At 58.6% G+C, this 26322-nt stretch overlaps 3 protein-coding genes across 11 annotated transcripts; 2 read left to right on the forward strand and 1 right to left on the reverse strand.

Moving 5' to 3' along the window:
- Positions 1 to 45: 45 nt before the first annotated feature.
- Positions 46 to 7553, forward strand: DDA1 (DET1 and DDB1 associated 1). The gene is made up of 5 exons (XM_031604145.2): positions 46 to 645; positions 3563 to 3643; positions 4188 to 4239; positions 4550 to 4611; positions 5419 to 7553. The coding sequence occupies exons 1-5, from the start codon at positions 643 to 645 to the stop codon at positions 5527 to 5529; spliced, it is 309 nt and encodes a 102-aa protein (XP_031460005.1). The 5' UTR covers positions 46 to 642; the 3' UTR covers positions 5530 to 7553.
- A 4604-nt stretch (positions 7554 to 12157) lies between these two features.
- On the reverse strand, positions 12158 to 20939 carry ANO8 (anoctamin 8). Of its 7 annotated transcripts, none has more exons than XM_090126054.1 (18): positions 20746 to 20939; positions 18050 to 18160; positions 17789 to 17921; positions 17541 to 17679; positions 17209 to 17305; positions 16772 to 16888; positions 16570 to 16697; positions 16219 to 16380; positions 15996 to 16148; positions 15788 to 15914; positions 15647 to 15702; positions 15479 to 15553; positions 15129 to 15272; positions 14241 to 14906; positions 13717 to 13908; positions 13511 to 13642; positions 13323 to 13433; positions 12158 to 13245 (listed from the first exon to the last, which is right to left on the reverse strand). In XM_090126054.1, the coding sequence occupies exons 1-18, from the start codon at positions 20843 to 20845 to the stop codon at positions 12574 to 12576; spliced, it is 3315 nt and encodes a 1104-aa protein (XP_089982180.1). In that variant the 5' UTR covers positions 20846 to 20939; the 3' UTR covers positions 12158 to 12573. The 7 variants fall into 7 exon arrangements, with proteins under 7 accessions (XP_089982180.1, XP_089982181.1, XP_089982176.1 ...); XM_090126055.1 differs by lacking the exon at positions 20746 to 20939 and adding an exon at positions 20026 to 20246; XM_090126050.1 differs by lacking the exon at positions 20746 to 20939 and adding an exon at positions 18388 to 19814.
- A 1179-nt stretch (positions 20940 to 22118) lies between these two features.
- Positions 22119 to 26149, forward strand: GTPBP3 (GTP binding protein 3, mitochondrial). 3 transcript variants are annotated; one of them, XM_090126068.1, is made up of 9 exons: positions 22119 to 22262; positions 22694 to 22929; positions 23435 to 23521; positions 23612 to 23814; positions 23891 to 23963; positions 24230 to 24373; positions 24506 to 24671; positions 24789 to 25064; positions 25198 to 26143. In XM_090126068.1, exons 2-9 carry the CDS (start codon positions 22857 to 22859, stop codon positions 25421 to 25423), a joined length of 1248 nt encoding a protein of 415 aa, XP_089982194.1. In that variant the 5' UTR covers positions 22119 to 22262; positions 22694 to 22856; the 3' UTR covers positions 25424 to 26143. The 3 variants fall into 3 exon arrangements, with proteins under 3 accessions (XP_089982194.1, XP_089982193.1, XP_031459983.2); XM_090126067.1 differs by lacking the exon at positions 22119 to 22262 and adding an exon at positions 22282 to 22342 and having other exon boundaries at positions 24972 to 25064; positions 25198 to 26149; XM_031604123.2 differs by lacking the exon at positions 22119 to 22262 and adding an exon at positions 22282 to 22342 and having other exon boundaries at positions 25198 to 26144.
- Positions 26150 to 26322: the final 173 nt, after the last annotated feature.

Genomic DNA, 26322 nt, shown 5'->3' on the forward strand with positions numbered 1-26322 from the left:
CTGGAGGAAGGCACTGGTGTGGAACAAGGGCTGATGGCAGAGAGAACTTAAGTTTACATTGGTCAAGTCCACTGTGTGTCTGCTCTGCTCTGCTCTCCGTGGGAGGCACTCAGAAGTGTGGAGGCCTTGGCAGCAGCTCTGGGCTAGAAGGGAGAGGGGAGCCCCACGCGTGTGCTCAGAGCTGCGCACCAGCCAAGGGAAGCTGCTAACGTTTGTTAGCAAATTACTCGTGAGCGGACTGAGAGCCCTGAGCAGGCCCAGAGGCGGGGCTTGGGATTTCTCTGGTGACACTGCATGTGTGTTCCCAGCGCTGCTAATGAATTGCTAACAGGTAATTAACAGCGCTTTCATCAACGAGAGCAGAGGAGAAGCGCGACGCGCACGGACTACCGCTCCCAGCATGCCTCGCGGCCGGCGCCACATCCGGGTTCCTCCCACCCACCTCCGCCTTCCGAGCGGCATTTCCTGCCTCAATCGGATCCCAGACTCCTCAGCGGCGCGCTGACTGACGGCCGCGACGCCCAATAGACGCTGGGCGTGGCGTTGCGCGGGCCAATAGGAGCGCGCGGGGCGGGCGAGCGAAGGCAGGCAGAGGCTGTGCGGAGGGGGAGGGGCGGCTCCTCCCGGCTGGCGGCGGCGAAGATGGTAGGTGTGCGACCCCCGCCCGAAATGGCGGCGCCCCCGGCTGAGGAGGAGCGCGGCCTCAGGGCCTCTCCGGCTCCGCAGGGCCCTCACCGTCCGGTCTCCCCGCCCGCAACCTCGAGGGAGGGCGGCGAGGCCCATCTCTGAGGAGGAGAGAGCCGCACCCTCAGGGCTGGGCCGTGAGGGAGAGCGGGCCCTGCGGCGGGGGGAGCTGAGCCCGGGACTGTGGGGCTGCGGGAGCCCAAAATGGCGGTGCGGGCGGATCAGCTCGGGGGGGGGGGGCGGCGGCCTGGGGGGTTCCAGGGGGTTTGGGGGCTCCAGAGGGGGCGGAGCGGCGGCGGTGAGGGCTGGGGCTGCCTGGAGGGGGTTGTGAAAGAGTTGGGGCGGTGCCGGGGGCTGGAGGGGGGTTTGGGGGTATCTCGGGTGCGGGGCGTTTCAGTGCGTCCGTGGAGGGGATGGGGGGTGTGGGGGTTATTGGGGAACCCCTGAGCGAGCGCTTGGGCTGCTCTCTGCTCCGCTCCCTGTGTGTTTTTGGAGGAAGCAAAGAGGCACTCGACGGTGTTTGCGGTGAGCTCCGAGCCTGAGCACACAGGCAGCTCCCTGGGCAGTGCTGTCACCTCTCCCCTGGTGTGTGTGTGCGCACTATGCTGGGACAGAGCTCTGCTCTCTGTGTCCGTGCTCTGGACATCATATTCCAGAGCGTGGTTACTGCAGTTCCTGTCAGAAAGCTGAGAATGGGGCGCATATGTGGTTTATTATTACCTTATTGCCTTTCGATGAGGACTGTCATCTTCCTAGGGAGCTTAGCAACCCCGTTGTCACCAAAACGGTCTCTACCTCACCTCCCAGAAACAGTGCTGTCTTCCAAGGTTGCTTAACCACATTTGTTGTGGTGTTCTGGGGGCTTTCCCTCTCCCCAAAGGAAATGAGGTGTCTGCTTGGTTCTGGTGCTAGTTTTTCACTTCCACACAGGGAGCTGCTTCACTGACTTGGCCTGGGCATGCTTTCTTTGGTTGAAGAGTGATAGAAGGCATGCAGGAGGAACATTTCCTTGTGTGACATTGCCTTGTGATTATTCCTTGGTGGGTCTGGTGTGATAGGTGTGTAGGCACGACCTGCTGAGTCTACTTTATCTTGTGCCCTTGGAGCAGATAAGACTCACTGCAGTCCAAATATTGTCTCATTCTGAATATCCAGGAATGTGGCTCCTGGCAGTTCTCCTGAGGGGACTTTCCTGGTGATCTTTGAGATTGCATCAGTGTGTAACTGTAGAAATGTACAGGTGTGCAGCAGCATTACCAGCAGAATAGCCCTGTTACTAACAACCAGACATCTCAGTTGTGTTGGTGATGAGTGCTGGGGGTGCTGGCTGGCACCTAGGCTGCAGTAATGTCCTTTTGTTGCTCAATTGTCCTGGTGTTTCTGTTGTTTTCTGATCTAGCAGGCCTGGGGGGCAAGAGAGCATTGCTGGGGGCTGGAGTTGTACCCCCAAGTGGCTTTGAAAAGGGAGAGTGGTGGCTGAGAGCCCGTGCTCAGGGCTGTACCTGTTGGAGCTGAGGTCTCCAAGTGCAGTATGTGCATGGCAGCCTTCCTGCTTGCAGGGAACTTAACTGGTGTGTATTTTGCTTCAGTTGCTTAGAGAGGGGGGGAAAAATTCACCAAAGCAGCACGTTCTCCATTTAAAATACATTTTAAATGATTGTTTTACTAGCATTTAGCATTTTTGCAACTCAGAGTGGTGGGCTGTCCTGGAGCACTGGCAATGCAAAGCAGTGAAGGCAAAGGGAAACAGCATCCATCACTGCTGGGGGGAGCCAGGCAAGCAGGAGCAATTTGCGTGTGGCTGTTTGAGTCCAAGTCCCTTATTTTAGCTAAAAGATGAGGTACAGGAAGTGTTGAATGTGGAAACTAAAACGTTGGTAGAGTTCTTTTCAAGAAGAAAAGTATGAATAATCTCTTCTGGTTTGGCTAATTATAGCTCTTTGTTTTGAGTTAGGGATGTGGTGTTAATAAAAATAATAGCTTCTATTTAAATGAAAACAATGTCTTCCGACCCTGCTGCTCTGTGGCAGTCGTGTCCATTCATTTGTCTCATCTAACACTGATGTTACACGACTTCATCTCCTGCTTTGCTGCCCTTTATAAGCAGGGAGATGTCTGTGCAGGATTAGCATCCCTCAGTGTGTGGTGTAATTTGGAGTCGCTGTGGCAGCGCAGGCAGCTGAGCAGTGACTTTGGGGGCCCATCCTGGGGCCTCTCCTTCTCATTGCACTGCTGCCTCCTGCATTTATTGCCCATCTTCTGCCTCCTTTAATACTTACTCAGCACCTTCTTTTGTAGTTTTCATGCAGAAGGGCTGTGATCCTTCCCTACATGGTTGGGCTGTGCTGATAATGCCTGATAAGGGTTGGGCTTTTGCAGCCACGTGGGCTTTTGGTGCTTTGTGAAATCGGCCTTGGCCTATGACAAAGAATGTTCACTGCGAAAGCAAAAGAGCAGCTGGTTGCTGTGGTGTCACAGCTGGGGCTTTCAGTCCTGCTGTAGTTTCTCATGTGGTGGTTGGTGCTGCAGGATTGCTCCGGGCTGTGCTGCCTTCCCTCTGAACCCAGCCCCCTGGATAGGTGCTGCTTTACAGCCTGCGTGCCTGCAGAGCTTTGGTTAGCAGCTTAATAACTGAGTTCTTGAGCTCTGTGGATACAAGGAGCCAAATGCAGAAGCAGAGGATTTGCTTCCTTAACAAAACCAGCCTTGGGTTTTTGTTTCAGTATCTGAGAGCTCTGGACGTGCTTCCGTATCCTGCAGTCATTTATCTTAATGAGCCAGCAGCTCCTTTGTGAGTCAGCACAAAGCAAACAGCAGCTGGAATATCACTCTTCCTTTCCTCACCTCCTTCTTTCTTTGCCTTCTGTGTCTTTTTTAGGCGGATTTTTTGAAAGGATTACCAGTCTACAACAAAAGCAACTTCAGCAGATTCCATGCGGACTCTGTATGTAAAGCATCAGTAAGTATTGCCCATCAGCCCTCAAATCCCAATTGCCTGGGGAGGTTTTCTTGCACTTCTCAAATGAAACTGGCCAAATCAATTTGAAATGAGCATTTTGTTTCTTAAAACAAACAAAAAAAACAACAAAAAAACCCATGTGTGCCTGCAGTTCATGAGTTGAGATTGGCAAGACAAACTTCCTGCTTGCTTTGGTGAGGCATGCATCTTCACGTCAGCCAAACCACATCTGTGGTGCTGTCTTTGTATGTGCATTCTTCAGTGATAGACTTAGGCTTTTAGTCTTATGCCTTTAGCCTTATCCTAAAACTTTTACGAGCAAAAATTTGTACAGCTGGCACGTGAAAGCACGTGAGAGATTGAGCTGCTTCATATTCCTTAGGGCGTTTTGAAAGAAGTGGCACAGTGTCAGACAGCAGGGTGGGATACGAGGATGCGTTTGTAGCCTGTGTTTCTGGTGGCCTCGTGGTTGGCTTGGCTGTGCTTTGGTTAGAAACCGCCTTCTCACCATCTTTGTTCTCTGATTGTTCTGATTTCTCTATAGAACAGAAGACCGTCGGTATATCTTCCCACGAGAGAATACCCATCTGAACAAAGTAGGTCTGCCCCACTGAAAGTTTTGGGGTTGGGTTTTTATTTAACATTTATTTTTCTAACATTAAAAATATGTCATACATAATCTCGCTTACTTTAGGCTTCAGATCAAGTGATGTTCTTGAACTGCTGCCACAGCAATTAGCTGTGCATGCCTGGCTATTCCTCTGAATGTATTTAGTGATTGTTGTTCCTAGACACCCTCCTTTAATATAAAGGGCCACACTTAGTGTGAAACAATGTCATATTACTGCACAGTTTAAAAAGTTGTCTTTAAAATGACCTCAGCTCGTTTCTCTCTTTCTTTGGCAGTTATAGTAACAGAAAAGACAAATATACTTTTGCGTTATTTACATCAGCAGTGGGACAAAAAGGTATGGCTGTGTTTCCTTCGTGTCTTCATTTGCTGACTCCGACTGTTAGAGCTGAATATTGATCACCGTCAAGATATTGATGATTATTAAAAGGAAGAGATTCAGTCCTTGTGGACTGTACTGCAGCAAAAGGAGGCTGTGTCTATGCTGCTCAGTGTGGGCTTTTTTTTTAATTCCCTTTCAGTGTAAAGGACATTAATTCGGTGCTTAGTCTAGAACTTGGGAGACTTCAGTTCTGTTTCCCACTTAGTGCAGTCTCCCTCTGTGGCCCTTACAAATTGGTCTCCCCGTGCCTCAGCTGTGTGCTCTGCATCTGGAATAGAGCTCCTCTTCTCTCCCAGGACCGTGAGGAGATGGATGAGCTTGTGCAGAGCATGGCTGTACTAATGAGGCTGTGTAAGTACCTCGGTTATGAAATCAGAGCTCCCATACGAGGGCTGCAGCTCCAGCTGGCACTGAAGGCCTGGCTGTACACAGAACCCAGGCTGTGATTGGGAGTGGAGATGTCAGAGCTGGGAGTGTAATTGTGAGAGACTGCGAGAGAGGCAGCATTACGGGATCCTCAAAGCTGAGAGGGAAGTGTCTGTGTGTGGCAGGAGCTGTTAGAGGGCTTGATGAGTTCAGGGAATGACCCAGAGAAGCAGGGAAGAGAACCCTGCAAAGTCCTCAGTGTTTGTTAGTGTGTCTGTTAGGCTGTCACAGTGCTGTCTGCCATTTTAGAACTGTTCCAACCAAAAGCTTGTTCTCCTGCCACAAGCTGAACCAACCCTTTGAAGAGTTTCACTCTCACCTTCTTTGTCCAAACAGAATGCAGCAAAGAAGAGAGATCAAGAGCAAGTGGAAATAGAAGGTGAGAACTCGGCACCACCACGAAAAATCGCTCGGACAGACAGCCAGGATATGAACGAGGACACTTAAACCCTCGGGCCTCTCCTCTTCTACTTTGCAGGCGCTTCCCGTTTTGTCTCAAAGTGTGTCAATTTTGCCCCTTGCCCCCATCTCTCACCCCTCCACTATGCAGCCCAAACCACTTCTGACTTCATAGGAGCCAATGTATTTATTTTTATTTCTTTTTTTCTTTTTTTTTTTTTTTAATTTATGCCGTAAAACTTGCGGAGCAATGGTGGAACAACCCAGTAAAACACGTAGTATAACCTTAGTTCCTCCTTTCTAACAACATACACTGTCACTTTAACAGGTTTTGTTAAATCTGTTACCTAATCAACCAGCTCTAGCTGTGGAAGCCTGGGGAGGAGACGTGGGTTGCTGCAGAACCCCAGAGTGGTATGGGCTTTCAGATTCATGTACCCATTGACATAAGTGGTGAACTCTTCTTTGGATGGGCCCAGTCCAGCCAGAAGTGTGGGGCCTTGCTATTTTTCTCCAATATTCTGAAATTGGCACTGCACTTAGGGGGAAAAAAAAAAAATAATCATGGATGTCATTTAGGATTATGTTGATCTTAGCAAACGTGTTGTCAACTTGGTCTATCAGTTGTATTTTGGTCTGTTCTGTAAGGGCCATGGTCATTTAGCTCATGCATAGGTGGTCATGGAGAATTCAAGTGAAAGGTGTGTTGCTTGTGTTGCTCTTAAATTCTAACAGTCTCTTGGTCTTGGACAGACTGATATGTGCAACTTCTCCGTTGGAATAAATGGATACTTTTATCCTATTCTGAGTATTTGATCAGCAGTGTATTTGAGCAGCAGCTGATGGATGCAGTGAGGTTGGCACTTGCAAGCAGCGCTTGGTGGCTGAGTCTGGGAGCTCCTCGGCATCTCCATCTGGTTCTGCCTCTGCTGCTGGCTCTGACTGATGGTACACTGTGCTTTTGGTGATATCGGCCTCTCTGGAATGGAGTCCAGGACTTAGAGTTGATCCAAACGTGAGCTTCCGTGGTCTGTGCTTCAGACCAATCTCTTTCGGACTGTGACAGCTCAGTGCCTGTTACCTGAACCCTCACTGACTTCAGTAAGAGCAGAAATGGAGCCCCTAAGTCACCTAGGTGGATCCAGAGTTCAGAGACCAAAAGGAAATGACCACCGCCACCCGGAGGGGACAGGAGGTGTAGCTTAGTAACGATGTCTTGTCTGCTTTCATGTAAGGAGCTGACTTCACACTGTGTTAGTTTAAATCAGTGCATTTATAACTGTGTTTTTTCCTCGTTCACGAATCCAAAACGCTGAGAAAGAGGTCCTGGATAAACCCAATGCTGTGCAGCCACGAGCTTGGAGGACAGGGCTTCTGTTCCCCTTCTGCACCGCGTCCCTTCCCACCAGTGGACGCCACGTGGTCAAGTGTGGGGCAAAGGGAACACGAAGGGAAGTACTGTTGCTTGTGACTGCACGATGTGAGGCAGAGCCTTGGGGAGAGCAGGGCACAGCTCTCTCACGGCCGCATCTTTAAATGTATGCTAGGCACCAAGTGAATGAATTTAACGTGAAGTTAACGCTGAGTAGGTTAGGTTAGATCTCTGTTCCCTTTTTGCTGTGGCAGTAACCTCCACATTACTGGAATGTTGCTGAAAATGCCAACTGTGTTGGTGAAGATAATAAACACTTAGAATTCCTCGAGATTTACTGGCAGTGGTGAGAAGACTTCCCAGAGTTACGCTGTCAAAAAGTGCTTCTGTGCAAAGTGCAAGATGCTGATTGAAGGTGCTGCGTTGGCATCTGCTCTCACAGGGATCATCTAAAGCTGAGACTGGAGAATCCTTTGAAGAGCTGTGAGATACCAAAAGAGGAAACGGACATGCAGCTGGTGGTAAAGTGTGACCAATTCACATGTTGGGCAAGTTGGAGAGCTGCAGCCTTGCAGGCTCATGTTTGTACAGTGCTTTAAAGTTGTAAAATGCTGTATACTTGATTGATATGGCAAGGTTTGGGCTTTGCTGACTTCTCTGCTAGACAGAGTGATGTACTATTAAAGAGAGTTGGCACTTCCTTCCTGTTGTAAACCCCCGTCTTTGTTCCCTCCGTGTCTTTAAAATTGATCTGGTTGCTTACTGGAGCTTTTGCAATCTTTCAGATACTTTTAAGAGGTGGAAGAAAGTTGCCTTTTTTAACTAGTTCTGATGTGTTGGAGAAAGTAATCTTCAAAGAGGTGTGAACTTAAGTATCAAACTTGTCTTTCTTTTTTCTCCCCATTTCTGGTTGTGTACAAGCAGTGTGGATTTCTAATAATCACAGTGAGTCTGCTTCCATCTGACCCAAAGCAAGAGCTCGCTTCTTTCCTTCCTCCTCCAGCCTGCTGTCTGTGCTGCTGCTGCCTCAAGCAAGCTGTCCTCAGGCTGTTGCACTTTGACCCTATCTGTGTCGTACATGGTAAGTGTCTCAGGTTGGAGTGTTGCATGGAAGGTCTTCTTTGCCTAACTGTGACTTCCTGGTGCCTTAGTGCATTGAAAACAACAACAAAAAGAAAAAAAAAATCCCTGGATTTCTTGCTGACCGCACTGTTTGTACAATACCTGGTGATTCTGACTCTCTTGTTACAAGGTGACTGAAATTTAGTGACCCTCAGGGGTTTTTTTTGTATGTCTGCGTAGTGGTATTTTTATTGTTTCTGTTATGATGTATACTAAAGGTTTGGCTTTTGTAATGAAAACTTGAGACACTTGTCAGAGACCAGAATATTACTATTATGATATTTTTTTTTTTTAGTTGAATAGGGAATCTTTGCTCACTAATCAAAGCAGCAGAACTGCTTCTTTTTTACAAGGGGATGACAGCAGGGAGCTCCTGGGTGCAGCTGAGGTGTGCGCTGGGTGAGTGTGGGATAGCAAAAAGTTAGGCACTGCCTTTTTGTTTAACATGTAGCTACACCAGTGTCTGGTGTGCAGGGAAACTAACCTTTTGTTGAGGCTAATTCTTGGCATATGAACACTTTAATTTAGGAGAGATGTAGTAAAAAAAAAAAAGCCCACCAACCCTCCTAACACATAAGCTGGAGGTGTTGGAAGGAAGACTAGACTAACACGTTCTGTTCTGCAGGTGGTTCCTGCTGTTTGTGGATCACTGCTTTGTATTGTCTGAGTGTTCAGTTTGATACAGGTAGCACGGTTGGCTTCCAGCCACATCCTCCCTTCTGTCCTTGGAGGTTTTTCCAGGCCCAGCACGACCTGCTGTGCACCCACACACTGCTGTCCGTGCTGGGAGCAGAGGAATGGAGGTGCTCCAGTGGTGGGTGTTCCTCCGAGGCAGATGTTGAATGTGCTGGGTGTTGATCTCAGTGCTTTCACTCTATACAAGATAGGTATAACTTCACAGCTTTATTTTTTGCTGAGCTCTTTGTCTCTGGCCTTAATGGCACAGAAGTCTTGGATTTAATTTTTGTTTGTTAAGCTGCAGCCATCAGCTTTACTACCACTTCCTATTTCCTGGCTTGTTTACTTACCACTGGCTTCATTTTTTTTTTTTTAAGATTTTTTTTTCAGAAAGACCTGCATGTCTCTGATAGGAAACCTAGTTTTCCTGCTTTGCTGACGTCAGCCTGGCAGCAGGGGAGTTGTGTGTGACCAGCGGGGTTCCAGCTGATCTCTATCTGTGCTGCTTTTTATCTGATTTTTCTGCTATTTGACAAAGAGGGGGAAATCCTTCCACTTAAAGGAGAGAGGGTTGAGTTTACCTGGGAGCAGCACAGGGTATTTTTGGGAATAAGGCAGAGGATGCCCAGAAGGAGCTATTGCATCATGGCCTTGGTTCAGCACAGGCTGACCTTCATGCCATGCTGACTGCGCTTTGGGTTTCTCTTCTGCTTCCCAAAACAACTGTGCAATTACTGGAAAGGAAAATCTTCTGTATATTGAAAAGGCTGAACCTGGGCTGCAGGGAAGGAATTTTTTTTTTTCTTCTTTGTAAGTGAAGCGAGGGAATGAAACGTCAGCTTCCAGATCACAAACAATGAGACTCTGTTTTTAAAGGCACAACTTCCCTCGCGGTCCCCAGGCGCGGTGAACCGAGACTCCCTGTGGGCGTGCTTTTAGAATGAGATTGCTCTGGGGAGAGTTTTAAGAAGTTTTACAGGAGGTCCTGATGCTTTCTGAGGAGCTGAGTGGCTTCTGGCCCTTGTGCTGTTCAGGTTTTACCCATGGGAGTCCCATGGTGAGGTGGGAGGGCTGCACTGACCCTCCAGCAGGTTGGGTGCTTCAGGGCAGCAGTGCTTGCTGCCAGGGTTCTGCCCTCCGTTCCCTTTCACCAGCCAGTCCTCCACGTGGAGGCAAGAGGCAGCCCCAGCCCTCCAGGAAAGCAAAGCTGCCTTTTCATTTCCTCACACTCACAACCAAAGCAAACTTCAAACACACCTCACTGCTACCAGCTCCATAAACACCACCTGTCCTGGTTAGCTCTTAGTGAACTGCCCTGCTGGCACTGCTGGGATGTTGCTGTTGCACACGCACAGTGCTTTGAGTTGAGATCACACAGCACTGACAGCTAAACTGGTTGGATATAGCAGATGTAGGTGAGCATGGGGAGGGCTGGGGCTGCCTGCTCACGCTCCTTGATGGTGGCTCTCAGATACAGGAGATGACTAATCCCTCACTGTAAGGAACAGCTTGAGGTCTGAATGGATGGTCAGAGCTGAGTCACTGTGCTGCAGCAGTGCCGGCTTCCAAGTGCATTCATTTCTTATTAATCAGTGCACGGTGTGCAGCTCACAGCCTCACAGGGTATTTTTAGTGAAACCAGCCGTCCTTGGCCAGTCGTGCATCGGGACAGGGTGTCTCAGCTCACTGCTTTCTACCATCCCCAACTGCTTTCTGCTCCGTGCAGCGCTGGGCTGGTTTTGGCAATGCAGCGTTCAGCTTGTGAGCCCGTGTTCCTTTCCAGCCTCAAACTTTCCTCTTTTGCAAAAATATGGTCTGGTGGGTCTGGGAGAAGGGAGGTTTTCCTGCCAGCTGCGTGTTGGCAGAAGGGCTGCCGTCGTGGAGCGACTGTAAATACGCCGTTAGTCGAATGTCACGGCTGTTGTTTGATTTTTCTTTCTTTTCTTTTTTTTTTTTTTGCATTTATTTTTAAACTATTCCATGTTTGATACCGTGTACAATAAATTTGCAGAATTTAGAAGACTGCCAATTTCTTCATTCTTCCTCTGCCCATTCCACTGCTGACCCTCCCCACCCTAGGCTGGCAGCACCAGGGCTCGCTCCCCAAGCTCAGATCTGGTAGGAAAGTAACTTAGCACACGCCTCAAGTTTGTTGAAATATACTTTTATTGCATTTCTGCAGGTTTTACAAAAATATGACAATAAATTAAAAAGAAATAAATAACCCCCTTCATTTCTTTCAGTTGCCAAAGAAGTAGCACACAGCAAGGGAAAAAAAAAACAAAGAAACAGTTCCCTCCTTTGTACAGTAACTGCCCAGAAGTGAGATAGCAGACAGGCGGCTGCTGAAGAAGTGTTTTGTATAGAGAGAAGTTGAGAAGTGCCCTGGATGCTGGGCCCTGTCCTCTGCTGAATGGAGCAGGAATAGGTTGTGCCAGGACTGTTTACTGCCACGAGGGAAACGGGGCAAACAAAACTCAGTTTAAGAGCAGCGCGTTTTAACTGAGAGCTGAGCGAGAGCTGGCCTGGTGAGCCCAAGCTGGGAGGAAGCAGAGAAACGAAATGGTGAGTGGGGAAAGGGGGGGTGGGGGGGGGCTCTGCACCTCCTGGCATCCAGGGCATAGCAGCAATGGGGTCACCAGTACCCCTGCTCTGTGCTCTGGGTGCTGCCCTGCCACACGCTGCTGCCCATCCTGCACCCTGTTTGCCTGTTCCCCTTCCCCTGCTCTCACCCCAGAAATCCTCTGTTGGGGCAGAAGGGAGGGGAAGGTAGGTGGTGCCTGCTTCTGTGTGGTGGTGGGGGGGCTGCTCTGCCCTCTGTGCCTCTCAGGGCTTGGCATGGGGAGCACAGCAGTGTGGCACAGCAGTGTGGCACAGCCCTGGCCATGCTGCGCAGTGAGCGGAGCGCAGAGCCTTGGTGCTGCCCCAGCCTTATTGCTGTATCGATGGCTTGATTCAGAGATGAAAGGAAGAAATACACCATGTTGGGGGCAGATGGGGGGGTGGGGAACAACCTGACATTTCTGCAGCCCAGGCCTTGGGCCAGGCACAGTGATGGGGCAGCTGCCCCAGAGCTCTCCTTTCCCCCTGCTTGCTTTGGAGATGGTGGGTGGCTCGGTGGTGGCAGTGAGCAGGGCTGGAGGCAAGGAGCTGCCCTTTCCCATGCCCTTAAGCGAAGCAGCACCCAGCAGAGCCGTGGGCAGCCCCTTCCCCTCTGGGCTGGGGGCTGCCAAAGCGCTATCACTACACCCAGCGAATCCTCCACCTTGCTAGAAGCAAAGCTGCTCCCACCCCCCCCCCACCGTGTGCCCCCACCCTCCCACCCCATCACCCCATCCTCCTCCCAGGCTCCAGCGTGCGTCCGTGCGCGAGTGCCTTATTGCAAAATAATTCCACGAAATAGGAAAGCAGAGAGGGCGAGGGAGCGTTGCAGGTCCAGGGTGCTCCGAGCTCTCATCTCCGCCGCCTGCAGCCATTGCATGAAAAATGGCAGAGTCGCTCGCATTGGGTTTTGTTTGGGTTTTAGTGCAAGAAATGCTCCCCGTGCCTTGGGGACGTAGCAGCCGGCGCTCGCTGCTCATCCCCTCCCTCCCGGCCGCTTTCTGGGCAGCACGCTGCCCCGTGGTGCAGCGGGACGCAGCCATGGCTGTAGGCACGGGTGAATGGGGCTCCTCAGTGCCATCCATCCCTCTGGAGCGGAGCTGTGGCCCCGAGCTGCGCCCCTTGGAGCTCTGCGGGTCTGGGGATACTGAATCCTCCTTGGATGACCTCCTGGAGACGGCGGGCACGGAGCATTGCCCGTTGGTGGTGCAAGAGGGGATGCTCCATCCGAGGGCACCGCCGGACCTCCGTGGGGTTGTGATGGGGTCCCAGCAGAGGGGCTGCGATGGAGGGGCTGGGATGGGGCTGGCGTGCCCGGCTCAGAGTCTGTAGCCCCCGCTCTCCTCCTCTGCTCGTGGCTCCAGCTCCTCGCGGGCTCCATCCTCTGGAGACCCATTGAGGTGGGACTTGCTGGGGGCCGGTCGCTCGCCCCCATCTGCAGAGGGGCCAGCACGGGGCTGGGGGGAGGCGGTGGCCCCGTTGCCGCCAGTCCCTTCGGACTTGCCAAAGTTGAAGAGCTTGCCGGGGTTGAATGGCTTGGTGGGCGACTGCACCTTTTCGGTGGCCGCGTCCCTCTTGGTTTCGGGGGATTTCAGGAACTTGAAGCTGAGAAAGCCAGGGAGTTTGTTATCGCTGCTGGTGGGGGATTGGGGGGACCTGGCGGCCGTGCTGCCCGCCCCGGTCCCCCCGGAGAGGAACTTGCCCTGCAGAGGGATGATCTGCTTCAGCTTCATGACGTTATTGGTGGCCAGCAGTGAGCTGGGCCGCTTGGGCTTGTCGGAGCCGTGCGCGGAGGAGCCCCCGGAGCCCTTCCCTTTGCTCTGGCTCTTCTCGTGGGCCGGGTCCTGCCCGGCAGCCTCAGCCTTGGCCTCGTCGCGGTTGGCCTCGCGCTCCTTGCGCGCCTGGTACTCGGCGTGCCGCTGCCGCTCCTCCTCCTCCCGCTTGCGCCGCTGCTGCTGCTGGAAGTGGTGCTGGGCCTGGCGCTCGTGCTTCTGCCGGCGGGAGCGCGTCGGGACGGGGATGCCGTGGGGACAGCCCGCGTGTCCCCATCCCCCGCGGTGACACCTACCTTGAAGGCTTCGCGGCGCTGGTACTCCAGCTTGGCCATCTCCTCGGCCACCCATGCGGGGATGTCAGGGATGGCCACTTGGATGACGTACTTCAGCAGCAGGGCGAAGTGCTGCGGGGACACGGGGTGAACGCTGAGCACCCTGCCGAGCACCCCAAATGGGAGATTGTATGTTGACACCGCCCTACCTCCAGCACCACCACCGAGATGATGGCTCCCTCGGGGCTGAGCCAAGGGAAGAGTCGCTGCAGCTGCCCGCACTGAGCGATCAGGTAGCAGTTGACCACGATGGCCAACACACCCATGGCCTCCATCACCTTCTGTAAGAGGCACAGCACCGGTGATAAGCGTGAACTCTGCGATCATGCCGGCCCCCTGCAGCCCCCCAGCCCACCTGCCACTGCCCGATGCTCTCCACCCGCTGCCCAAAGGGTCGCTGCAGCCCCGTGCACAGTTTGAAGGCATCACTGCGAATCTCGATGATGTTGTTGACCAGCGCACACATGGCGGCCAACGGGAAGGCAGAGGAGAAGAGCACCACGTAGCCAAACTGGATGAACATCTCCTGGTAGTCCTGGAAGGTGTCCTGGCAGGAGGAGGAGGAGGTTCCAGGCAGGGCTGGATGGGAAACCTGGTCTGGTGTGGGGCACCCATCCCATGGCAGGGAGTGGAAGTGGATAATCTTTAAGGACCCTTCCAGCCTACTTTCCTATAGTTCTATGATCTTAATGATCTCTTCCAACCCAACCATTCCATGGTTCTGTGGTCCTTAAAGACCCTTCTAGGCAACAATTCCATTGTTCTATGATCTTTAAGGACCCTTCCAACCCAACCCTTCTGTGGTTCTATGAGGGGCAGCACGTGGTGCTGGGACCAGGAGGACGCTCCGTGCTGCACCACACCGTGCTGACCACTCACCTCGTACTTCTTCATGCAGCTCTCCACCTCTGCCTGCGTCAGCTGTGTCGAGTAGTCCTCCTCAGGCGGATCGATCCATGACGCCCGGTTCTGCCTGCGCCCTTCCTCCTCACCCTCGTCTTCCTCCCTCCTCCTCCTTGTGACCCGTGGGCCCGTGGCCGGCACCGCTGCTTTGGCCGGGCTGCCCGAGGGGCCTTCAGCATCCTCCTCATCATCACCCAGCTCGAAGACGGAGGCGGGATCCATGCCCTTCTCCACCATGGTGGGACTGCCCTCCTCTAGGAAGCTCTCCTCCTCGGTGCCGCAGGGCTCAGTGCCACGCCGCTCCGCCTTCTCGATGAAGCTCACCTTCTTCAGCTTCAGCCCACAGTCCAGCGCGCTCTCATCCTCCGAATCTGACTCCCGACGCTCTTCCTCCTCCTCCTCCTCCTCGGGCACCCCACAACCCCCATTCAGACACTTCTTCTCCCCCCGCGACCCCTCGTGGGCTGCTCCGGCAGCCGGGGGTGCGCGGGGGTGGGCGAGCAGGCGAAGGATGGTGTGGGACAGCTCACGGAGGTTGCGCAGGCTGAGCTCCCCCCGGCGCAGGCGGCGGTACAGGTGGGGCTGTGACACCTCCTTGACGTTCTGCAGGAACTGCCGCGTGATGAGCAGCGTGGCCAGCATCTGCGGGGACACCGCTGTCACCGGGGGAGTGCCACCACCCCCACATCCCCCTCCCGACCCCATCCCCACGGCATCCCCGCAGGGCAGGGCACCCATCCCTGGTGTCCCCTCGGTGTCACCCCAACATTACCGATGTCACCGAGGTGGGGATGGGAGCCCCAGGGCTGGGGTCGAGGGGGGGTTCATGGCAGCATGCACGACCCCTACCCTCCCCGCTCCTACTTTGGATACTCCCAGTCTCCAGCAAAAGCCCAGGAGGCCCTTAAGGAAGATGAGGGAGAGGTGGAGGTGGAGGAGGATGAAGGGGAGGAGCGCCTCTTTGAGCTGGCGCACGAGGCTTTGGGACAGAGAGAAGATGAGCAGGAGCTGCGGAAGGGACAGACGGACGGACGGACGGACAGACACAGACAGAGAGACGCCGTCAGTGGCCGCTCGGCCCCACTGTGGCATGCGGGGACCCGGGGTGGGGAGTGGGGGGTGGGGGGCGCGGGCGCTGCTGGCTGAGGGACGTCCGTCTGTGTGCACCCAGGGTGGGATGGGGGGGTCCTCGCTGCCCCCACGCGGCCCCTCACCTCCTTCAGCCGTTCCATGTCTTTGAGGTAGAAACCAATGTAGAAAAGACTTAGGTATGAATTTACAAACTGAAACTGTGGGATACAAGGGGGGAGGGGAGGGGGTTAATGTGGGGATGGGGGGACGCCAAGACCCCTCCCCACCCCCTGTCCCCTCTCCCCCCTTACCAGGACGATTTTGATGATGAGGTGTTTCTCGTAGGCACTCTGCAGGCGGTAGTTTTCTGCAAAGTCAAAGGGTTTGCGGTCAGGGGGGGTCCCCCACTGCTGCCACCCCCCCTGAGCCACCCCCCCCCCAGCCCCACGCACCCATATCATTCAGCCAGTAGGCGATCTTCTTGTAAACCTCGTCGCAGGTCGTGACAATGACGGCCAGCACGATTTTGGGCAGGAAGCGGAGGATGCGGGGCAGCTCCTTGACGCTCAGCACGAGCTCCTGTGGGAATAAGGTCATCGGAGGGGGGGGGGAGTAGCTGTGGGGTGGTGACCCCCCCCAAGTGTGACAACACGGCCCCACCTGAAGCTGGAAGCAACCCAGCATGATGAGGAAGACGAAGGAGAGGCAGGCGAGGCAGACGGGCAGGCTGACCAGGCACTGGAACAGCAGCCGTTTCCAGGGTGGGTAGTAGAACTCCTCGGCGCTGGTCACAGGACTGATCCTCTTCACCCCCTAACAGAAGACACCGGGCTTCATCATGGGGACTGCCCACCCCAGGACCAAGCAATCCCACCCCACTCACCCTGAATTGGGGCCTGGGCTCCTCGATGGACTCTGCAGGGGTGTCCAGCGTCCCCCACTTGTAGGCAAACTCTGCCCCGCGGCGCTTCCACTCCTCCAGGAAGAGCGTGGCCCAGACAACGTTGAAGATGGCAAACACCACGCAGCAGATGTCCTGGCTGGTCTAAGGGGGGACAGCACCAGGGTCACTCCCCTCCCACCACCCCACAGCCACGGTCCTTGGGGGGGCCAAGCGGCTCTGACCCCAGCGCTGAGGGTTGGGATGCTGTGCAGCAGCTGGGAGCAGCTCTGCTGATGGGTTCCTCCAGCCCCCAAAATGTTGGGGTTGGCCCCATCTCCTGCCCCTCCACACCTGGTCGCTCTCGGTGAACGTGTAGAGGATGGAGCCGAACACAGCAGGGTACACCATGGCCGAGGTGTAGAAACCGAGCCAGGCAAAGTACATGGCGATCTTCACCCCGAAGTAGTCACAGATCTCATCTGTATGGCCCGAGGGGATGTGAGTGGGGCCGGGACCCCCAGAGCCCCCATTTCCCCTCCTCCCAGGGCCTCACCGAGTGGCTGCGCCTCGCAGATCGCCTGCACCCACGACTTCATCAGCCGCTTGAGGATCCTCTGCTCGTGCAGTGGGAAGACCTGCTGGATGACGCCGCGGGCCGCCAGCTCTGGGACTGCACCGCGGGTGGGGGGTGAGGCTGGGATGCTGCTGTCCCCCCCAGCGTGGAGCAGGTTGGGACAAAGGGACAGCAGGGAGGGGGGGGGGCTTGGTGCCACGTGCGGACCCCGTGTCTAACCCTGGTGACAGCACTGTGTGCCTGCTGTGCTCGAGTTCATCCCCGTGTGCTGCAAGAATGGGGACACCAGCAGGGAGAGGGACCCTCTGGGGACAGTAGGATGTGCTGCCATGGCACAGCAGGGATGCAGGGAGGTGGGTGGGCAGGGGGAGCTGTGCCATATTGTGCCATACTGTGCCGTGCTGTGCCATACTCACTGATGGGCTGTCCCTCCAGGAAGTGGATGTTGTGCAGTGCCTCGCCCTGCTTGGCCCGCAGGTTCTCCAGCCAATACCTGATGATGTTTTGCCGTTCCTGCGGCACCGCAGAGGGGTGAGCTTTGGGGACACAACCCCTCTGCCTGAACCCCGACACCCCAAATGTGACACCCATGTCCCCCCTGCCCTGGCCTCTCCACCCCCAGATGTGTTTCGTCCCCAGCATGGGGAGATCTCAGTCCCCTTCTCCATCTGGAGGTGGGGAGATGACCCATTTCCTTTCCCTGTGTCCCCACATCCCTGCCCAGGACCCCCATCCCCCCCCATCCCACCTGAGAGGTGAAGAAGTAAAGCTCATTCTCAATGTTCTCATAGATGTAGTCCTCCTCGCAGGAGAAGCTCCGCATGCCGCCCCCAAACTCAGCCTTCACCGGTTTCCGCAGCCCGATCTCATCGGCCCCACGCAGCAAACTGCAGAGAGGGGCTGGGGCTGGGAATGGGGCCGAGCTGGGGGCGCGGGGAGGGGAAGGTGGAGGAGGGGGGGGGGCCATGGAAGGGGTGGGGATGGGAGCACACGCACCTCTCGTAGGTGGCTGTGACGAAGAAGGCGTAGGCGCGGGTGTGCTTGTGGTGCCGCACCTGCACGATGAGCTCGGGGATGCCGAGGCGGATGTGGTTCAGCAGCCAGAGCAGCGTGTGGTCGTCCGTGGTGTCTGCAGGGGGGTGGGCATCGATATGTCCCCACGTCCACAGCCCCGTGCCCGCATCCCTCCACCTCTGCTACACGGCTCCGAGGAGCTCTGCGTCCCTGGTCCCCTGCCCTCCCCGGCACCCTGCGCACCTGGGAAGGTCATGAGCACATCGCAGTTCTCGGTGGGCACCGTCTTCATCCAGGCTTTGTGGGACATGATGTAGCGCCCAGCTTGGAGCAGCCGCTTCCCAAAAAGCTTGTCTGCAGAGAATGGCTCCGTCACCTCCATCACCCACCCCACAACCCCACAACCCCACAACCCCACAGTGGTGAGTTGGCCACCAGCACAGCCGCAAAGGGAATGGAGACGGCGGCTCGGGTTTCTCCTCCGGGTGCCTGAAAAAGCCCTGACAGCTGCAGGAGGCGACGCACAGCCTGGCATGGCGTGGCACGGCCCCCCCACACCCCCCATTGCCCCCCCCGCTCACCTCTGCCCGCAGCCCCACAGCGGTGCTGGGATCCAATGTGACCGCAGCGCCGGGAGATGGGAAACGGCAGCAAAAATGGGGGGAGCGAAAAAGCAGCCGGTCTCCATGGAAACGTGGGGAGGCCCCGTGCGGCGGCGATGCGTAGGGATGGGGACGGTCCCCAGGGTCCCTTTGTCCCCCTCCAGCCAGGACACACAGCCTGTCCTGCTCTGGGATGGCCGTGACAGGGGGGATTGCTGTCCCCCTGCTCGGTGTCCCATTGGGGTGCGCAGGGACCCCACACATCCCAGCCTGGCTGTGGGGCAGGACGATGCCCCATGGAGCCAGCGGGTGCCACTGCCTGCTGTCAGCTCCCAGCCACCTCTGTGCTTCAGTTTCCCCTCCTGCAACTGAGCAGGGATGTCACTGCTGCCAGCTTGCCCCAGGGCAGGGAAGGTCTCGGGGCACAGGAAATCCTGCGCACACCGGGCGGTGCTGGGCCCCAAAAAACAGGAAATGCCGGACATGCACCCAGACATGCACCAGGACATGCACCAGGACATGCACCAGGACATGCACCAAGACCTGCACCAGGATGTTCACCGGGACAAACATTGGGACATACACCAAGACCTGCTCAGGACCCGCACCAGCTAGTGCACTGTGACCTGCACTGCCACCTGCACCAGGTCAGGCACTGGGACACACACCAAAGCCCTGTCCCAGTCCAATGGATGCACCCAGTTCCGTGATCTCCACCCCACAGCCCAGCAGGGCCCCCGGCTGAGACCCAACAAACTCATCTCCCATGCTGCCAATGTGCTGAAAGGCCGCGCTGTGCAGCACTGTGGGTGCAGGACCAGGACGGCGCCAGGCTGACAGCCAGAAGGGGTGGAGGGGCAGATCCTGTATGGGGTCACTGCTCGCCCACCCCACACACAGGGACTGCCCTGGAGGCGGTGCAGGGCCGTGCACAAGTGTGGCATTGTCAGTGCCACCACAGCTGCAGAGCCAGGATGGCATCAGGGAAGCAGCTTCAGCTGGGGATGGGATGATTCTCTGGGACCCCCCAGCTCTGCTTTATCCACCCTGCCATGCTCTGGGACTCCCGGGCTCAGTGGGACCCCCGCTGTGCTTGGGCACGGATGGGGATGAGCGCTGGGCAGAGCGAGCAATGCTGCTGAATTATTGATGCCCACAAAGGGACGTGTAACCTTACCTGGGGCAGTGAGTGGTGGAGAGGGGGCACCGGGGGGGCACAGAGCTGGCATTGTGTGCACGCATGTCCCAAACACACACGTGTGCCATGCCGTGTGTGTGACCCTGCAGTGCCACGCTTGTGACTTCATGGCACAGCCTCAGTGGCACCACGCTGCCCCACAGAGCCATGGTTTGGGGGCATGGGGTGGGCACCTGCCCGAGGTCACCGGGACAGACATGGGGGGGCTGCAGAGGGGTCCCAGCATGGGGTTTTGTCCCCTTGATGGTGACTGTGCAAGGGGGGGGGAGGGAGGGGGGCTCTGCTGCCCCCTCTTCTGGCCGTGGGGCCATTCCTGCTCCATGTCCCCACGATTTCCCCCAGGTTCTCCCGGTGCCACTCCACAATAAGGGGACAGCGCTGCCGCCCCCCCACCCCCCATCCCCGCAGCCACCGCTCACCTTGGGGTAAGGTCACCGCAGCCGCAGGGCTCCGGGCACCCAACCACTGCCACCCGCCGCCCCGCGGAGCGCATCGGGAGCACCGGGCGGTACCGCGGGGGGAGGCGGGGGGGCACAAAGTGGGTCACGCCGCTGCCACGAAACCCCGGTCCCAACACGGCCACATCCCCGGCGGTGTCACCGGCTCGGTGTCTCCCACCGCGAGGACCCGGTGACAAAGCCCTCATCCCGCAGCCCCCACCCCCACCCGGCCCTGGGGAGGTCGGAGGAGGGAGCAGGGACCTGATTGGAGATGGGGGGGCAAATGGCCCTTCCCTGGGGTGGGGGGGTGGGGGGGCACATGGTAAGGAGGGGGCACAGCTGCCCGAGGGCCGGGGGGGTCGCTGCTGTCTTCCCGCACACACAGCGCTTTGCACGCAGCCTGTCCGGGGCGGGGGGGGGGGGGGGAGAAGCACGGGGGGGTCACAAAGAGTCTGGCGGACCCCCGAGCGTGTAGTCGTAGGGAGCGGGGGGCACAGCGCTGTGCCGGGCCCAGCACGGACCCCCCCCGGCCATGAAGGGATGGGGGATCACGACCCCCCCGGACCGCAGCGCTGCCCTGAGCCTCCGCGCCGCATTGAGCCGCAAGGAGCGGCCCCGCGCCCCCCCTCCCTCCCCAAACCCACATCCCGGTTCCGTACGTTCCCCCACCCCATCATCCCCATCCCCGCTGCCACCTACCCAGGACCCCCCCCGGGGCCGCCGGCTCCGTCCGTTCGTCCCCAGGCGGGGCCCTCCGGGGCCGCTCTCCGTCGTGCGGTGCCGCGGGCGGTTCGGGCATGGTGCGGGGCTCCGGGCGCGGCGGGGGCTCGGCGGGGGCCGCCGCATGGGGACCGCTGCGGGGTCGGAGCCGCCCGAACCGCCCGAGCCGCCGCCGCGCCCGGACGGGAGGAGGAGGAGGAGGGACAAAGGCGGCGGAGCGCCGCGCTCCGGCCCCGCAGCGTTGGTTGGATGTCAGCGCCAGAATGGGGGCCCCGACGGCTGCACCCCCACCCTCCAACGCCTGAACCCCCCATCCCTCCCCACCCGCCAGGCCCTATCCCGCCGCGCTGCCCCCAGCATCCCCCATCCCCTCCTGGACCCCCCCCCCGCTGTGTCTGCACCCCAAATCCTTCCCCCCGTTCCCTCTCACCCAGCCCCCCCCCCCGCTCTCCCCCATCCCGTGTACCCCCCCCCACCCGCAGGCACAGCGCCGAGTTCGGGCTCAGGCGGTTATTTTGGGGTGTGTATATTGGGGCGGGGGGGCACGCAGGTAACCCGACCGGGGCCACGCGCTGCCCTGCTGACATTTGGAAGCCCTCCCCACCCCCCACCCCACGGCCCACACCCAATGAGGTCAGGGACCCCCCAGACCCCCCCGCAGTGCCATAGGGCCGGGAGGCACGGCGCAGCCTACTGCCCTCCCCGTGGCAGCGTGACATCGGGGCGTGGGGACCCCACATAGGGTCGTGCCCCCTTCCTTCCCCCCCCCAGCTCTGTGGCTATTTTGGGGCCGGCACTGCCTGCCTGCCAGCTCTGACGGCTGTGACGAGCGGTGCCACACGGCCACGGCCCCCCCCCCAGCTGCGGTTCGAGCTCAAACGTCGGCAAATGGCCTTGGCCGGGCCTCTGCACCGCCCCATCCCACTGCGGGACACCCCCGAACCCCCCCACAGCCGGAACCACCCTCTGCAGGGTTCGTGTCCCCATTAAGGTCCAGCAGGGCGATGCTGGGGAGTCATGGGGGGGGGAAGGAGGTGCAGTGTGTCCAATGGGGCTGAGCACCGGGGGGTGGGGGTGGGGGGGACACTGGTGGGGCTCAGAATCCCTGGGAATCCTCCTGCATCATCCCTGCATCCCTCCCTCCTGCATCCCTTCCTCTGCCTCTGCCTGCACCCCTGCCTGCATCCTCCTGCATCCTGCTGCTTCCCTCCTGCATCCCTGTGTCCTGCATCCTCCTTTATCTCTCCTCCATCCCTGCCACCATCCCCGCCTGTATCCGTCTTTCATCCTCCTGTATCCCCCCCCCCCCGCCTTTGTCTCCTCTCCATGTCCCCGCTTTCCCCCTCCCCCCCCCAAAGCTGGCAGCGTGCGGGCGGAAGCGGCGCCCGAACAGCCTCAGGCGGCGTGACGTCATCCCTCCGCCTCGAACCAATCAGAAATAGAGATGGGGCATAAAGCCCGCCTCTTTCCCTCAGACAACCAATCGGAGCGCGGAGGTGGGCGGGGCGAGGAGGGGGTGGGCGTGGCGTGGCGAGGGCATGGCGCTGCGGAGGGCGCTGAGCGCGGCGGGACGGAGGTGGGGGCAGCTTGGGGTGGGGGGGCACCTTGGGGGGGGATTTCCTCGGGGGGCTTTTCTTCGGGGGGGGGGGTTCGCTCCGATGGGCGGGGTATCGGGGTGCAGGGGGCGTGGGGAGGAGGTGCAGCCCTGGGAATGGGTGTTGTATGGGGAGGGGGTTCACAGAGTGCATCGGGGGGGGGCACGGTCCTGGGTATGGGATGGAGGGGGGGGGGTTCCTGGGGTGGGGGGTGTGCGCTGGGCTCGGGGTGCGCGGGGAGCGTTGTTGGTTGAATGGGGTCGGGGGTCGTTGCATCTCCGTGCTTCTTTTTGGGGTGCGTCCCCACGTGGACCCCCCCCAACCCCCCCCAGGTGTGCGCGGCGCCTGTGCTCGGTGGTACCGGGAGACACCATCTTCGCCGTCTCCTCCGGCCATGGGCGCTGCGGGGTGGCCGTCATCCGTACCAGCGGGCCGGGCAGCGGGGGGGCCATATGCAGCCTCACCGGGAGTCCCGAGCTGCCCCCTCCCCGCGTTATGGCTCTGCGGCGCATCCGGGACCCCCACACTGCAGAGCTGCTGGACCGCGGCCTCGTGGTCTGGTTCCCAGGTGGGGGCTGGGGGGGGAGGAAGGGGGTATGGGAGGAGAGAGGGGCTATGGGGGGGGCTATGCCCCTTCTGAGGGTCTCAGTGTGGGGGGGTGCCATGGAGGGCTCAGTGTTATGTGGGTCTGGGTATGCAGTGGGGTCTACTTGGACCCTGGAAGGGGCTGTTGGGTACCAGAGGGGGGGTGTCTGGGTGCCCATCGGGTGGATCGGGGGTCTGATGTGGGTTTTGGGTGCCAACAGGGGTGGATCTCTGTGCCCAGTGGGGTCTGGTGGGGGGTCAGGGGGTTTGGTGCAAGTTCTAGGTGCCAGGTGGGGGTCTGGCCATCATCCCAGCTGGCTGCAGCCCCTCTTGGCTCCCCTGGCACCACGATGCCTGCTGCGCACAGACAGCTCCAGCATCAAACGCTGCCCCATTGCACTGACCCCATGTAGCCGTGGGCTTGGGGTCTCTCTTCCCCCCCACCTCCATGCTCCTGTGGGATTGAAGGCGCTCCCCGTGCTCTGCAGGACCCCAAAGCTTCACAGGGGAGGACTGCATGGAGCTGCACGTGCACGGCGGGCCGGCGGTGGTGAGCGGAGTGCTGCGGGCGCTGGGTGAGCCCTTCCCACCCCCATCCCCATGGGTGTCCCCACCCACCCACCCCCCCTTCACCCATCCCTCTCGGTGCTGATGGCTGCTCTCAGGCCGTCTGTCCGGGCTGCGTCCTGCCGAGCCGGGTGAGTTCACACGCCGTGCGTTTCACCGGGGGAAGCTGGACCTGACAGCAGCTGAAGGGCTGCGGGACCTCATCCATGCTGAGACCGAGGCGCAGCGGCAGCAGGCACTGAGGCAGATGGAGGGCGAGCTGGGGAGGCTGTACCAGCAGTGGGGCAAGACCCTCACCCAGGTGGGGGCTTTGGGGGGCTTTATGGGGGCTCAGGGACACGTGGGCTGTCTGTGCTGACCCCCACGCCACACCCCAGGCCCTCGCTCATATCGAAGCATACATCGACTTCAGTGAGGATGACAACGTGGAGGAAGAGGTGTTGTCCCAAGGTGCCCAGTGGGGGGGTCTGATGGGGGGTCGGGGGGATTGGTGTAAGGTCTGGGTGCCAGGTGGGGGTCTGGCCATCGCCAGCTGGCTGCAGCCCCTCTTTTGACTCTCCTGGCACCATGATGCCTGCTGAGCACAGACGGCTCCAGCGATGCTTCAGCATCCAACGCTGCCCCATTATGCTTACCCTATGTAGCTGCAGTGCAGCAGGGGGGGAGGGATGCCCTGACCCTGCTGTTTCCCCACCCCCACCACTGTGTTCTTGCAGTGGATGCAGCCGTGCAGACCCTGGAGCAGGAGATTGCTGCACACCTGCAGGATGGGCGCCGGGGGGAGCTGCTGCGCTCGGGGGTCCGCGCCGTCATCGCCGGACCCCCCAACGTGGGCAAGAGCAGTTTGCTCAACCTGCTGTGTGAGTGGGGCGCGGGGGGCTCCGAGAGGCTGCCCCCCATCCCGAGGCAGAGCCACGTCCCCATCTCGATGCTGTAAGGGTGGGGGTCCCTGGTGTCGTCCCCCTGAGCCCCCGTGTCCCCCCTGTCCCCAGGCCAGCGCCCGGCTGCCATCGTGTCCCCAGTGGCAGGGACCACGCGGGACGTGGTGGAGGTGTCCCTGAATGTCAGTGGTTACCCCGTGGTGCTGAGTGACACAGCGGGGCTGCGTGATGCCACTGACCCCATCGAGCAGGAGGGAGTCAGCCGTGCTCGGGACCGGTGAGCTGGGGAGGGGGGGGGGAGGGCAGGATGGGGTACTGAGGGGGGGCTGAGCAGGTGGTGATGCAGCAGGCTGTATCCCCGTGGGATGTGTGTCCATGGGCCCTGTCCCTGCAGCCTGCAGCATGCAGACCTGGTGCTGGCCGTGTTGGATGCCACCACGGTGCCTACTGAGCCGGCTGAGCTGGGGGCTGCCCTGGGCTCCCTGGTGCCCCCCACCACTCCCTGCATCCTGGTTCTCAACAAGGCTGACCTGCTGAGGGGGCACACGGGGGCTCTATGCGATGCCTGCACCCACAGACCCCCGCTGCCCCCCACCACCCTGCTGTCCTGCAAGACGGGCGAAGGCACCGACAGCCTCTTACAGCTGCTGGGGCAGCAGCTGGCAAAGCTGTGAGTGCCACAGATCCGGGGTGGGGGGCACAGGATGGCCACCGGACCCATCCATGCACAGATGGTTTTCGGTGGGGGGGGAGGGGGTGGTGGATGCTGCAGGGTGTTGTGCCCTCCCCCTCTACCCTTCCAGGTGTGGAGACCCCCTGTCTGGCTCTCCCAGCCTGACGCAGAGCCGGCACAGCACCCAGCTGGGGGGCTGCATGGCAGCGTTGGCGCTGTACAGGCAGCAGCAGGACGTGGGGATGGCAGCCGAGCAGCTGCGCCTGGCACGGCGACACCTGGGGCGCATCACCGGGCACGTGGGTGCTGAGGACATCCTCGATGTCATCTTCAGGGACTTCTGCATTGGCAAGTGATGGGGTTCTGTGGGGGTATTAAACCGTGGTGCCTTGGGCTGGTCTGCGTCCTTGCCCTGTGCCCGCAGCCCTGTGCCGGGTGCGCTGCTCTCCGTGCCTGGGGGGAGAGCATCCTGAGTCCCAGCCGTGGGAAAACCCTCTGGGAAGGGCCGTGCTTCCTGGCCAGGAGGATACACACAGAGCTGGAGTGTTGGTGATGGAAAATCCTGTACTTCATCCTTGGATATCCCCTCCCCATTGCACGGCAATGAGTGGTGGTGAGGGAGGGGTCCCAGCCCCAGGGGGTTGCGTGCCCTCTAAGGATGGGAGTCCCTTTGGCCCCTGTTGTTTTCCCACCCCCGGATGGGGCTCCCAACAGTGCCACCATGCATCAAGGCAGCCCCACCACATGGCTCATGAGTGATGGGGGGGGGGACCCAAAGGGACCCAGAGGTGCTGGTGGGGGTGAGGGGCACCGCAATGGCCCGAGGAGTGCTGGATGTCACCATGTGGTGATGGTGGCATGCAGGTGTTGTGGGACTGGGGCTGCAGCGTGCCGGGTGTCAGGAAAAGCTGTTTAAACAGGAAAGGGAGGAACGCGTGGCCATAAATCACTGTATGGCCATAAATCACCGCGTGGCCATAAATCACTGCGCCTCGGCCCCTGCGTGCCAAAGGCAGGGGTGGTGGGGGCAGCGGGGGCTGCAGGGCTTTGGGGGGAGGGGGAGGGGGAGAGCTCTGCTTTGGCTGAGAGCTTTGCGCTCCAGGTTTGGCAGCAGGATGGGGGGAAATGGCAGCTGCCCCAGGGGGAACCGTGACCTGATTCCCACCCCCCTCACCCCCCCCCCCCATTGGTACTGGGGGAGTCCCTTACATCCTTGGCTGCTGCTCGGCTACTTCTGGGAACAGCCCCCCCCTCT

Source organism: Phasianus colchicus, chromosome 28 (genome assembly GCF_987193195.1).
Source record: "Phasianus colchicus chromosome 28, bPhaCol1.hap1.1, whole genome shotgun sequence".
Classification (NCBI taxonomy): domain Eukaryota; kingdom Metazoa; phylum Chordata; class Aves; order Galliformes; family Phasianidae; genus Phasianus; species Phasianus colchicus.

Bases quoted from the DNA above. Each gene is read 5' to 3' on its own strand.
- DDA1 (XM_031604145.2), top strand. The intron at 4,240-4,549 runs GTAGGTCTGCCC...TTTCTTTGGCAG, and splicing joins AGAATACCCATCTGAACAAA to TTATAGTAACAGAAAAGACA. The intron at 4,612-5,418 runs GTATGGCTGTGT...TTGTCCAAACAG, and splicing joins ATCAGCAGTGGGACAAAAAG to AATGCAGCAAAGAAGAGAGA.
- ANO8 (XM_090126050.1), bottom strand. From the start codon at position 18,706: ATGGGGCATCGTCCTGCCCCACAGCCAGGCTGGGATGTGTGGGGTCCC. The intron at 16,381-16,569 runs GTGTGGAGGGGC...GTCCCCCCTTAG, and splicing joins CGTTCACCGAGAGCGACCAG to ACCAGCCAGGACATCTGCTG. The intron at 13,909-14,240 runs GTGAGTGGTCAG...TCCTCCTGCCAG, and splicing joins GCTGCATGAAGAAGTACGAG to GACACCTTCCAGGACTACCA.
- GTPBP3 (XM_031604123.2), top strand. From the start codon at position 22,305: ATGGCGCTGCGGAGGGCGCTGAGCGCGGCGGGACGGAG. The intron at 24,374-24,505 runs GTGAGTGGGGCG...CCCTGTCCCCAG, and splicing joins CAGTTTGCTCAACCTGCTGT to GCCAGCGCCCGGCTGCCATC. The intron at 24,672-24,788 runs GTGAGCTGGGGA...CTGTCCCTGCAG, and splicing joins GTCAGCCGTGCTCGGGACCG to CCTGCAGCATGCAGACCTGG.